Source organism: Athene noctua, chromosome 2 (genome assembly GCF_965140245.1).
Source record: "Athene noctua chromosome 2, bAthNoc1.hap1.1, whole genome shotgun sequence".
NCBI classification, from domain to species: domain Eukaryota; kingdom Metazoa; phylum Chordata; class Aves; order Strigiformes; family Strigidae; genus Athene; species Athene noctua.
Genome location: NC_134038.1, coordinates 24190624 through 24204958, shown reverse-complemented (window position 1 = coordinate 24204958; position 14335 = coordinate 24190624). Strand labels below are relative to the sequence as shown.

General features: G+C 37.2%; 1 protein-coding gene across 1 annotated transcript; it reads right to left on the bottom strand.

The window, feature by feature from the left end:
- Positions 1 to 5504: 5504 nt before the first annotated feature.
- Positions 5505 to 9389, bottom strand: FBXO43 (F-box protein 43). The gene is made up of 4 exons (XM_074897626.1): positions 7912 to 9389; positions 6925 to 7027; positions 5845 to 6030; positions 5505 to 5753 (listed from the first exon to the last, which is right to left on the bottom strand). Exons 1-4 carry the CDS (start codon positions 9387 to 9389, stop codon positions 5505 to 5507), a joined length of 2016 nt encoding a protein of 671 aa, XP_074753727.1.
- Between the last annotated feature and the right edge of the window lie 4946 nt (positions 9390 to 14335).

Below are 14335 nucleotides of genomic sequence, written 5' to 3'. Positions count from 1 at the left end.
TGCAGTTCCAAATAACTTTTAGCAGTGTTACTATGTTTATCTAGGGTACTATTGCTTCCCAGCTAGCTGTCCCTCTTCTGCCAGAAATTACTATCCTTCTACTACTTCACCTGGTTCTAGTCATGACACAATGTCTAAGTTTAAACAGCTTACAGAAATAGGTTTTTCACTATGATTCAGGACTGAAAAGAAGCAGCTGAAATACAGGCACTTTCCACATCCCATTTGCCAGAAATTGAAGGTGCCTACAGAATTAAGACACAACCACCCTTGCAGAACTGTTTTCAGAATGAGTTTCAGAGGGGAAAAATTAGAAGGGCTTTTAACACATGAACTCCAGTCTCCAAGTCAGAGATCCATTTTTACGTGAAGCTTGCAGTATTCAATAGTGTTTGAGTTCATTCAGAACACCATGCCATTCATATTTTCAGCTGAAGAGCTGGTTTCTTTACTGCTCATCTATTAGCACTCAGCTCAATAAGGCCTTACTAGAATTTAGACTGCTGACAAGTTTGGGCAGGTTCTAACACTATACAGAGGCTTGTCAAAGTTAAGAGGAAAAATATGTGTTAAGTCTTTCTGTAATGAGAATTTCAACTAATCAGATCTCAGAAAGTCAGTAAGTAAAAGCAAGCTTTGGTTTTTTTTTAACTAAAAGTAAACATATCATGGCCAAGAAGCAGTCAGATTTTGTTGGGGCATCTGACAAGTAATAACAGAATCCAATAGATATTTTGCATCAAAAAATATTCTGTAAGATTCACTACAGACAAATTTGCACTTATAAAAATATAATCACACCAAATACTAAATCACAGTGAGATTGAAGTAGAGAAAGAAAAAAGCCTGAAGCTTAGTAGTACAAAGTACAAGGTTACATACTTAAGGCTCAGTAAGAATTTATGGAAAAAATTAGGATCTTTTCAAAATTTGAGAGAGAAGAATGTCAGAGTACTACACCTAGTGACTAAACTGCAAGTGTGTGGAAGACGTATAAAAGATATGCTAATCTTAGTATGCATTGATCAAAGTATTTCTGATATTTTGAAAATAAAGACCTAATATTGTTCAAGGTCTTGAGAAGGTTTTACCTGGAATGCTGATTGCGTTGATTCAAAGAACAGACTCCAATGGAAACAGTGAAGAGTCGTTAAGACAATCCAAGTAACAGAGGTTGTATCTAAGAGATGAGACTAAGTTCAGAGTTTTCTGAAAAAAATCTAAAGGGAAGAACAGATGTGTGGAATAGATATTTTAATAGCAATGCTAGGAAAAGGCGACTGGTTAAGCAAATAGTAGAGCAGTCTGGAATAGGTCTCCAACATAAAGGTCATGAGACAGTATTCTACCCAGTTTTAAGACAGAACTTGATGAGTTGACATAAGAGCTTGGCACTAGACTGTAGGAGTCCCTTTCTAATCTGACACTGATGTATTTCTTCACATGCCTATGAAAATAGAAAGAAAAGTAATTACTTCTTGTATTAAAGTTAACCTACATGACCTAAATTGCCTAAGGGTTACTAATGAATAACCAATATATGGAACAGGAAAATAATCTGACAGATGTTCATGAGCTCCTTAATTTAACAAACAAAACTTTATTGTCATTTTTAGCTAGCTAGTGATAGAACATACTAACATTCTCTGTCCTATAAACAATTCAAAAGATTTATAACAATTTTTTGCCTAAGCTCTTCCATACTTGTCACCAAGGAAAGAATGATCAGAGACTTAAGTAACTTCAATTTCCTTCTCACAAACCACTTGAGGTTTATGGCTGCTGCTCAAAAAAAAAAAGATTTATGAAGTACTATTCTTGCAGCAACATCTGTCAGCAGCAAAAGGTTACTTCTAAGAATTCTTTTTCAGAATTTAAACCCACATCTCCAGCTCTAACCATCACCTTCAGAAAACTAAATGCATTTCCTGGGCATCCTTTGCAGGCAATATCACCCCTCCCACTATAGATCATGCCTGTCTGAAAGGAAATAAGGATTACAAAAATGAGGTTTTCAGCAGCAAATAAACCAAATATTATTTTGGACATTAAAATTAATGTCATTATCCTCATCTTCCAGACTGAAAGAAAATTCACTCCTCCCTTTCCAACAATCTGTTGTCAGTTATAAAAAAAAAAAAATTGAGCTGGAGAATAATCATGGGCAGCATATATTAGGAAACTCTTGATCCTTGTCATTTTTACCTAAAGACCACTTTTGCATCCTTCTTCTCTGTGCCAGGTAGAAGTGTTAGTGCCTGACCTTGGTTTTCTGAGAATGAAGTAGAAAAAGAAAGACGCTGGACATGAATCCCTAGACTCCCTGACACTCATGGACTGTTTTTTTCTTTGGGCTTTTTGGTTTGGGGAGTGAGTGGGTGGTGTAGTGGTTGATTTGGGTTTTTTTTTGGGGGGGTGGGGGGTGTTAAGAAACAAAGTAGGAACCTATGTTCTCCTTTGCTGTTTCATTCAAGTCCAGACTCATATAGCTTAGTGGTATCCGATGGAGACTAATTGAGGTATAGATTATACAGGGGAAAAAAAAGCATACTAACAGGGACTCAAAAAATATTACTTCCACTCTCCTACCCCAAAGACTTCATGTCTGTCAAAGCAATCAAATACCATGAAGCAATTTTGATTCCTTTCACCCAAACTATTAGATAACTATGACATACCTCATGTCCTATTAGATACATAAAGCTAGTTTTATTAGCAAAAAAGTCACTGTCAAAGAGAAGCATTACACGTAGATGAGAAGCCTTGTTTTCTCAGTTCACCCCCACCTCTGGGGTAGCAGTGCACAACAGCAGAGAACTCATTTCCTCTGAATACCAGAGCATAATTACAGTTATGATAGACCTAACTGAACAAGAGACATTTGATTCAAGAAGAGATTTTTGCAAAACAGATTTAGAAGGAAAAATAAAAGTTTTAAACATTCCAAAATGGGTGTGTGTTGTATAAAATTGTGAAATAGGATTGAAGTCTTTTTTTCCTCTCAAGCTACTCCTTGTTGGATGGACTCTGTAGATGTCAAAGATACTACCTTTCAGAACAAACAATACCTATGCAAGAACCAGTTTACCAACCCAATTCTCCCTGAATTATTCAGATTCTAACAAAAGCAAACTCTCTGGATAAGGTCACACAACTCACCAGAATTTTTTCCTCACTGGGAAAGGATACTTAACAACTGGTTCTTAAACTGAGTTCCCATATGGTTTTCCATTCAAAAGTGCACCTGTTTCAGAAATACTTTCAGAACTATTGCTAGTTTTCAAAACAAGGCTTGCACCTCATGTGTTTCTGGACTGGACTGCAATACTGCACATCAGAAGATGAACTAAATCCTCTCACTGTCTGTCATAGCTCTTCCATAAATATCAAGGATGCATTTAAAGCTTTTTCTTGAGATATAAGGTACATTGGTATGACATTCTGTATTTATTCTGCATTTCCGTTACTACCATCCCCTATCTTTTGATAGTTCAGTGTCAAGAAACAAAAATAATCCAAATTATTATAAATTATATGCATTCAGTTTTGTATGTAAGATAACTTCCTGCCTAGCAAGTTCTTCATTGTGTCAGTTTAACCTTTAATAGACACTATTAAACACTTCTAAAAATGTGTGTTTAGTTACTTTATACACAAGAATAAAAGAACCAATCCAATAGTTCTCTGAACACTTGTTTGGAAATTTCAATTAAGGAAATACAAGCATTAAGCAAATCAAATAATTTAGTTTTCCTGCTTGCAGTCTCCTCCTCCTCTAAATAATGCAAAGGCTTAACAAGTGCAAATAAGTATGGAATGAAAGTGTTGATAATTTTATTCATGCAATAAACATGATTTTCTGGCAGATATATTGAGTTGATCCCTTCTTTAATACCGTGTTTGGTTAATAGAGTTGATACTAAAATTTTACAGCATTTTACTAACCATGTTGTTCTTCCTCCTTCCAAATGCTATGTGGAGCTATTATCCCAGAAATCAAGTATAGTAAGAGTACTAACCAAATTACAAATCACAACAGAGATGAGAAATAGGAAGTGATGTTTCTAGAACATCCTGAAGTGAATTATCCTGGTCCATCTGTCTTAAAGATCCACAGACTGTGTGGAAAGGGAAGAAAAAGAAAAAAAAAAATCTCAGAAGCTGTTATTTGTAATTTTCAGACAATAAAGGGATATGTGAAAAAATATTAATAGATGCAAATATACAGCTTATTGCTTAGTTGAAAGCTCTTTTTTTTTTTTAATCAGGCTACTTTTAAATATAGCTCAATGATAAGGCTTACCTACGAATACACACATTAAAATTACATCACAAATATAACACATAGGACAAAATCAGAAGGAGAATGAGGAAGAAACACCAGCTGACTACAGGTGTTCTGCAAGATTGACAAATGAACTCCTTGAAAGGACAAATAGGACAATATCAATTGGATAAGTAAACTGATATTATATCTTCAGAAAGCAAGTACTCTGTCCACTTCTGTCACCTGTATTTCAAGCTGTTTACAACTGCTAGGAGTTTAAAAAAAAAAAAAGAAGAAAAACCACACAAAAATCATTTGAGGTCTAAGAGGCACATTGAGTTCTTTTTCTGTAAAGGATCATCATATTTAGTTCAAGAGCGAAGTCAGTGAATTCCCTTGATTAAATCTACACATAGAGAAAAGATTATTTCTAGCAGTAGATAATCCTTTAATTCAAGCAGAAGTATGAAGATGATCCAGTATCTGGGAGCTGAAGTAAAGTCAAACAGCATAAAGGTAAGTTCACAACAAGGGTAGTGCAACAGCATACTTAGATGTGTGAATATATACTGTATCACCTGAAGTTTTCAAGAAAAGACGAAAAGTCTGGAAAAAAACAGTACAATAGAACATCCACACAGCATCAGCTTAATTTAGAAATCACTATTCTATTCACTTGCTGTACAGAGGTTAAGAGAACAAAATTATTTTGATATAAAATTCAGACAACTAGTATATTGCTTCTGAGGTATCATCGTTTATGTAGGTAGAAGTATTTTTTACATATGTACCTAATGTCTCACTATGATATTTGTAAAGCATTTACTATAATTTAAAATGAACAATAAATAAATCCCACTAAAGATTTTTTAAAAAAATATTTTTCTTTAATCTGTCATTAAGACAAGAATCACATTTTTAAACATCTATGAGGTGCTGCAAGATAGATATTAAATACTATATTTAAGATACTTTATTAGAAAATTAAGATGTTAGTAAGTGCCTAGCTACTACACAACAGGTAAAACAAGACAAAATGTTTTAAAATGTTCACTTTTTTCAAAAACAAATACATAATATATTAAGGTATATACATGAGAAGTTATATGATAAGTCAGCAAAACCACATTGAATGAGACTTTCAAAATGCATATATTTAAGACAAATACAAACAAGACTGAGAATTTAGGAGAAGGGAAAAAGGAATTAAATGTAAGGATTTACATGCCTTACAAATTTAAAGTCTCTTCAAATTTCTTTTGCTTTGGGCACTTCCTGGAGGGGCATCTATTTTGCTCTTACGTTTTGCAGGTAAACTATTACATTCTTTTGACCCATGGAAAGCACGCAGACATAAAATACAGAACTCAAATGCACATGCCTCTCTGCTACACAGCCCCCATTTCTTTACCAATTGATATTTAGCAGGATATTGACATCTTGGACAGGGTTTTAAAGCTTCATCAGTGAACAGAGTTTTAGCAACCTGTAGCAAGAAGAGGGAGAGAAGAGCTACTTAGTTCTTGTAAATAAGAATTTTCAAAAAACTGGAAGTGAAGAGTTTCTTAGCTACCTACTTTTATGTATTCTTCCTGTCTACTAGTTGAATGGGGAACAGAACTGCATCTTCTGGGTGTAAGTTCAATGTATGAAGGTGGTGTTTGTACTACAGGAGTTCTGGCTTGAGCTTGAACACGCCTTAAAGCGGATCTATTGAGAACATTAAGTCTTGTGGCAGCATCTGCAGCTTTCAAGAAATATTCCTGGTAAAGTTTATGAAGAAAAAACCAAACACAAAAGGAAGTAAATTCGAGTTTTATTTAATTTGAGATTTGCAGCTGTTTTTTGCCTCCCCCCCCCCCCCCCCTAAAACAACACATTAGAAAATGAAATTATGTATAGTGCATGTATTTCCCTTTAAATGTTTATTAAAGGAGCAAGAGACAGGAACCATTAAAAACAAAGTCATACGAGCAGGGTCAAAAAAGTCAAAAAAAGTCAACTGTCTTAGGACCAGTAGAGAGTGCTAATGTTCCTGAATTAGGACACATCTTAATAGCAAGCATGGAAATAGCAAACAAAAGTTTTGTCACAATTAAAGGAAGGTTACATGGAAGTGTGTGTATATACATGTGGAATATCTGAAAAAAAGTTATACTGCTATTAATAAGCTTACTCTTCTAGACACCGCTTAAAAAAATTCTATTATGTCCTTCTGATGTTCACAAGTACACCATGAAGGTGGTTAGCTACAGGCAGTCCTGAAAATAACCAGAAAGTAATGTAGAGTGAGTCCTACAGCACCGCAGACTAGAGTGAAATGGAAAATGAGGAACAACATGGCACAAAGGTAACAGGGTTTAAGATCTAAAGCCAGAATCAGTCAAAAAAGTGATCCTACAGGATTCTGGGGTGGGGAGAAGGGGATGGCAGGGGAAGAAAGAAAAAAAGAGAAAGTCTCACATGGTTGAAGGACTACTACTTGAACTGTGAACAGTTGAAGAGCAATAAGAGCTATTATATTCTCCTGCTAGACTTCTTCACATACTCATATTGGAACTGTCTACCAGCTTCCATTCTGTAGCTTTACAAGATCTTTCCCCTGACCTATCTTCTTTCACACTTGAAAAAAATATTACCTTTGAGATGAACCTTACCCCAGCTGCTTCTTTCAGGTGTTTTATGTACAACTTTCTTCTCTCATCTGCACTTTTATCTTGTACAATGATTTCACGCCAGTTTTTGCTTACTTTCCAAATGCTGGAACAAATTAATGAAAAAAGTTATCCACTTTCACATTTTTGCCATGTAGTACAGAAGGCATGATAGTAAGACCACCTTTTAAAGATTTTTGCATGATTTCATATACTGTTGGTCATTTTACAGACTACTACTATATACTAGCTCACCATATGGTTATGAAACACAGCTCGTGTTCTTATGCGCCACTGTATAGAACAGAAGAGTCTAGAGAACCGCAATACAAATAACACAGCATATCTTTGATTTACAAAATCGTTTCTTCCTTCCATATAAGTCACTTACCAAGTTTGTTTCTGAAGTCACATTTTTATGTTCTAAAAGCATCCATGCCCTTATACTTCCACCTTATTCTTCCATTCCCTTTGTAACTAATGACACACATGGCACTCCTGATTTCTTTGAACTAAGTGACAGTTTCTATTGATTTAAAATTAATCTAGAACATTACTCATGAAGCAAAATTATTTGAGCATCTTTATCCTTAGGAATAACTGAGGAAATTAAATACACAATAATAAATTTAGAAAAATGTGTTTTGAGTATTATGCATTATTGGGGAACTTGTACTGAGAAGAAATTACTTTCTAGGTTTAAAGACATTTTTAATATATTTTAAAGTGTAGAAATACCATGATTTAGTTTTAAGTTTACTAATTCCCACATTTGGCTTTCTGTTTGTTTAATTCCCCCATACAATATATTTTTAGAACTACACAGAAAGAGCCACTTGGTTAGTGGTGAAAACACTTTTAAATTTCCTCAGAAACAAACCAATTCTACTGATAGAACCCTCTATTCCAGAAGGTGTTCCAATTTTTTTCAGAAACACACAATTTTTTCCCTCTTTTCTGGGGAAGGGAAAAAAAAGCAGTAGTACTTACCTACATAGACTTTCCACTGTCAAAGCATCTAAAACTATAGCAAGAACATGTTTCAGATTTCTGTATTTTAATTCTGTTAAAATATCTAATTTTTCAAGGCCCATTTTCTTGCCAATAAGTCCAGCAAGAACATGTTCTAATGCAAGCATTTCTGTTCCATCAATATTCTCTGATGTTTGATTTTGGTCTGATCTTTGCCTTTGCAAGCAAATTTCATGAGCTATTTTCAGAGCTGGAGTCCTTGAGAGATCTCTGTGACTTACAACTAGGTCTCCACTAGGCTGTTCTTCCAAAACTAATGCATAGTCTTCATCTACAAAGTTTCTTTCTTCTGTTAACATACACACTGAAGTAGAAGGACTGCCATGATGATCTTCTGTCTCTGACTGTGAGCCCTGTTCCCGAAGAGTGGATAACCTTCTAACGCGTTCAAGTTTTCTTGTCTTTCTTTTACTATCCAGAGTTTTGGAACCTTCTTTACGTTTTTTTAAGAACTCTTGGAAAGATCCCTCATGATCAGACAACGAGTCACCTGATTTGTCCAAAGGAAGTGAATTATATCCACTGTCCTCAGGTGTTGAAAGATCTGGGTAGCTTGCCAGCTTAACAGGGGAAGAATTTATATCACATAGTTGAAAGTTAAAGTTCTCTATGAGACTGTTGATAGAAGTCAGGAACTTACCCTCACTGGCCTCAGGTAATACACTGTCTGTAGGAGTCCTAAGCAACCCATCACTAACACTCATAAGGACACTTTCACAGAATTCATTAGCACTACTAACAATAACATCCTTACACTGAATTGGAGATAAACATTCGGGTTCTAGTAGTAAGGGGTCCTTGCATTTGGACTCATCTAGCGTCGAAGTCCTTTGTTGTGAAAAGGAAAGTCTCCGTTTTGGACAATCAGGATTGGAGTCCTCAGTTTTTGAACTGTTAGTTATCAGAGATTTGTAACTTGTATCTTGTGGAGAATCTGAAGCAGTTTGTGAAAGATTCTCTTCAGAGCTCAAAACACAAGAGAATATTTTTTTCCTGCTGCTTCCTGAAGAACTAGCTTGTCTTTCACAGCATCCTACACTTGTGCCAGCTGGAACAGTCTTAGATAAAAGCAGCCTCCTGCGTAGGGAAGAACCTTTTCTGCCCACTTTAGGAGTTTCAAAAAAATCTGTACTTCTATTTGCTTCTCTTCTTTCTGATAAGGAGATAGAATTCATTTCTTTCTCAATTGATGATACAGGAAAGAGGGCATTTGCACGAATGTGCTCAGAATGCTCTTGTAGCGATAATAAACTTGCTACACTCGGTGCTTCTTTATGTTCTACATCAGGATCTTTTACTGACTCATTGCATCTGCTGTCCAGAAATACTGGAGTACAATATGTGTCTTTAAAATTGGCATATTTGAAATTGCTGCTGGGAGATGTTAATTTATTTCTTTTAAGAATATTGAACATTACTGAATGACTGTCTGACATCTTCTGCTTGGCACTTTGACTTTGTAAATGAAGATACCAGGTATTTCTGAAACAAATGATAAAACTAGTCACCAAAATACTCTCAGATTAGACTTACACAAGGCTTTCTCACTATCAAGCTAGCAGCCATGACAAAAACGGTGAAACAGGGCTTATACATGAACATGAAGATAAATTTCAGTCAAGCAGATGGTTAAAATGAGTGATTAAAATGTATAGTATACAGTAAATGAGGCAAATTAAAACATATATCCAGTTAGCCAGTTGATCTACCAATCCTCATCCAAGAGAAAACACTTCAAACAAGCGACACAGCAATTAAAGTCACATTTGTGCAGAAATCAGTGACAAAACTCCCCCTTGTCCCAGTGGGACCAAGATTTTTATTATCATTGTTATTGGTTCATCCAGCCACTAACAATTCAGTCCTCAAGAACTAGCAAAAGCTCTGGTAATAGATGAGTTTAGACAAAAGGCATTTTCTTCTTAAGAAAAATGAGAAGATTAATCACAAAGCCACCAGTCAACAGATCTCCCTGTTATTTAGATCACTACAGTCCCTGGAGAGGATAAAATATGACTTCTAGTTACAAAGTGAACAGTGCATTCTTATCTGCTTTAACTTTTAAATGTTATTTTGTAAAGAAGCTCTCTGCTTTTACTCAGCATTGTGAATAAACTGAGTGTTCTGAAGCTTTGCACTTTAAAGAAATTGAGGGACTGACTATATAGCCCCTCACCATGTACATAGAAAGTTTATTTTAAACTTAGTAAGTATAATAGCTTTTAAGAGCTACTATACATTTTCCTAGAAAAGTTACAAGTGGCTGATGTACCATCTAAATAAGAGATGTAAGAAAAAGTCTTACTTTTTTGCCATTCATATATGGCAGAGTTTCTCCACCCTAACCAGAGTGGCAACAGGTCACTGCTTTCTACATGCAAGATGCAGTAACTGTATAAAAGATGCTATGAGTGATGCCAGTATGAGGGCTGTTCTCACAGAAACTGTAGTAGTTCACATCAGCATTGCAAGACTTGCAAAGTTCGAATCAGCACCTTTTACTGGGGTGTGTTACTGGCCTCCTGAACTGGTGTTTTGGAACATAAAGCCTGGAAATAGCAATTGACTTTTCAGAACAGAGGAAAATACAAATTTTTAAAGGTGACAAACACAAAATGTTAAGATATTGCTAATATCTCAACAGTGCTGACCTGGTCAAGCCCTAAGCAACCAAATGCAAGCAGTGAGAACTCAAATCGCCTGCGGGGAGACTATTCTTTGATGATCTCAGGTCATTTAATTTGCATTATTTGACCCATACTGAAGGCAGTTTATAAGATCATTGCAATATAGAAAGTGCTTTGGTTTGTTTTCTACTGTGAAGAGACAGCAACATACAGAAGTTCAAAAGGAACAAGATATTAAACAGACTGTGAGAACTTGGCATAAAGGCCTATAGAATCATGCTAATATCAGTATGAAATCAAAGAGATTACAAACAAACCAAAAAACTCTATTCACATAATTGAGAAAAATTCTTCTAGGAAAGAAAGGTATGTGAAAATCATTCCAAGATGACAACAAACTGATGTGTGGCCTGCTTCCTTTCCCTCTCCCATTTACCTCTACCTACAAGTACCTTACCTTCACATTTGTTTTCTCTCACTGCTTTTTCCTCATTCCCTGTTTTTTACTTGGTGAAATAAGTGACAGCCCAAATAGTAAACATGAGGGCATAGCTTTTAGCTAATTATTACATTAATTAGGGATAACTGCCTTGACAGTGTGGGACCAACACCAAGCAATTTCTAGTGTTTCATCTGCATCTCTTTGCAACATTTTAGGCAATAGGCTGAAAAAAGTTGTGTAATAAACTAGACAATAACTATAAAAAGATAGGAAAAAGGTATGAAGAGTCTGGGTGGGTTGCATGGGTTCCTGTTCTCCAGCAATTATTCACACTATGAGCAGAGGACCACATCAGCATAGCTCTTCTTTTGTAAAAGGAGGAAGACCTATAAGAGACTTGTAGTAACAGTAAGGCATTATATTTGTGTAATTGTCAAGAAGAATAGATGTTTCTTTTTCTATGCTGAATTTTGGTGAACTGCAGTTATTTAGCAAACATTGCCAGGAGATATTCCTACCAAAAATGTTGATGGACAGAAATTTAAACTTTGAATGCTATTTAGAGGCAGTTTTTCAAAATCTCAATCCCACCCCCAAAAAATCATGTACCCAAACTTACCTTTAAAAATATTAATATTTTCTTTAAAAACAGTCAAACCACACAGTTAATAAAAAGCTTTCACATTTAGAAACTTAATGTTCAGGTAGCACGCTGAAAAAACAACAAAAGGAAAACTCACACTTGTGGCTTAATTCTCAGACATTCCATGGGAGAAATTATCTAATCTCCTGAACAACTGGGAGTAGAGGAAATGTAAAATATTACAGAATAAAATAATTTAAGAAAACTTGGGCTTCGAGCAACAAACATGACAATATTTAATTATTTTTTTTTACAGCTGTGGAGGAGATCAGAATAGCGGAGTTGAAATAATGTTGAAAACTCAAAAGCCAAAAATATGCTGTAAATACGCCAGTGTCCAGCAGGAGGAGCCTGTGAGCTTACTATATTGGTTGTGAGAGCACTTAGAGGGAAGCCACGGCACTGCAGAAACGGGGTGAACAACGTCCATTATACTTTTTTACAGCAAATCCCAGTATACACCTCAGGTTTGTATACACGTTCATGTTTTGTTTTTTTTTTTTTCCCAAAACGTATTACTTGTGTTAAATTAATTCTTAATTTGTACAAGGTCTCATTTACAAATACAGTACAGAAAGGAAAGCCTTTCAGAGGTGCTGAACGTCTCTCAGAATGAAATGCTACTTATTTTCAGAAGAGATGCCTAATAAAACCTCTTATGGCTTGTCTAGTGTTTTATAAGCACTTTCTCTTTTATCAGAAGAGTTTCATCTACTAGGTTTGATACATAACATCAAGCCCTCTTCATTTGGGGATCTTGAAGTAATTTCCAAAAGTACTGTTAACCTTGCTTTAGACATGATAAACCAGACATGCAGAGAGCAAAAAAACTGGTCACACAGCAAGTCAGCTACGGAGAAAGGAATAAAAAACGTATCTACTGAGTGTAGATTCTTGTACTCTATACTTTTCTCATATCTGTTATTAATTGTATAGTTCTCAAATTGATCTACAAGGCAACTGCAAACTTTGTGGGTTTACAGAACAAAATCTTTCATATTCAGAGACCCAGACTACATAAAGAACCAGATTCAGGTATTTATACAAGGAATAATTTCTGACAAGTGTAGTCTTACAAAGTGTCCTAAAGATGTATAAGTGTCGGTAACGCCTGTAACTTAGACATGAGTTCTAGGATGGAGTCACGCCTCTTCCTGATACTAATTTACATTCCCAGTAACACACACTGAACATTTATCCTTCGGACAATGTTTTCTCTCCTTGTTTGTCACCATTGTTAACAAAACAGATAAAGGCAAAGTTTGGTGATACAAACAAGTTTTCTCTGTTATTTAAGCAGATATATATGAAGACTACTCTTTGAGCACCTGGATCTAAACCCAGAGAAGTCACTAATACCTTCAAAGGTATTCATATTGAAGGTGGCATAGCTAAATCCTATCTGTAAAATGTAGGTCACTTACCCTAATTTGTGAAGCAACTCAGGATCGTCCAAAGCAGAGGTGCTGTATTCAAAGTATAGCTTACCCCTACTGATAACCTGAAGTGAGAAAGGATGTGAAGAGAAGAGAGGTGTAAGAGAAACATTACCCAGCTGAGACAGTTTTCAGTTCGTCTATATATGCCTTCACCGCAAAGTCTAATTAAACAGCGAGGAAGATAATTGACGGTTGCCTAGGGACCCCCACCTGAGGGTCTCTCGGTCACCTGGGATGCCGGACGCGAGCAAAGCAACAGCTTCACCCCCTTATCTGGCAAACAGCTAGGACAGGAATGAGAGCCTGGCGGTCCCTACCACGGAGGGCAGCTGAGGCGGTCGGCAGGGCTCCCTGAGAAGGGGTGAAGGCGAGGAACCTCTCTCCCCGGCTGGCTGGAGGGAACGGGAATCCTGTCGCCTCAGCAGCTCGCCGCCTGGCTTTGGGGCCCGTTGCCCTTAGTGAGGAGCCTCTTCGCTTCTCTCCACCCACACCGGCTCCTCGCGTGCGGCTGCCGCTGCTTTCCCTCGCTTGGATTTAAACTACCCGCCCTTACCAACCGCTGCCTCGCTGCCTCCCCCGCCCGCGCTGCGGCCCTCGGGACAGCGGCGCCGCCCCAGGGCGAGGACAGGTCGCCGGCGGGCTGGGGGCCCGAGGAGGCCGCTGCTCCGGGACGCGAGAAGATACCGGCAAAGCTCGCCTCTCTCCTCACGCTTTATACTTCAGCCCCGCGGCCCCCGCCGCACCCAGCCCACCATTAAAAGAGCCCCTGCGTCGTTCTTCCCCCTGATCTTCTTCTCAGGTGCCTGGCGAAGGTGAGGTTTTCCCGCCCGTATGAGAGCCCTCTCAGCCCCTGCCGGGGGGCGCCAGAGCTGAGGGGTGGCGCCAGAGCCGCTGGTCGATCACGGCCAGGGGAAGACTTTCACAGATAACGACCCTTACCTACACCACATCCTTTAAGCTGGAGTTACAAGGGTGCTAATTAATTGGAGTTAATTAGTACATTTGTACCCGACGGCCCAGGAACAAAACAATCACAGTGTTTGTCAAGTGCTGTCTCCTTTAAATCAGCTGCCAGTCAGGTGGGAGATGCCCCATGATGTCCCCTAGTTTTTGCCTTGGTTTTAGTTAATCTGTATATTAAGAACAAACCAAACAAAACTAAAATATATATATAAAGAATACTTGGGTGCCTGTTTTTCCTGAGCTCGGTGAGGATAACATGGGGCTACAC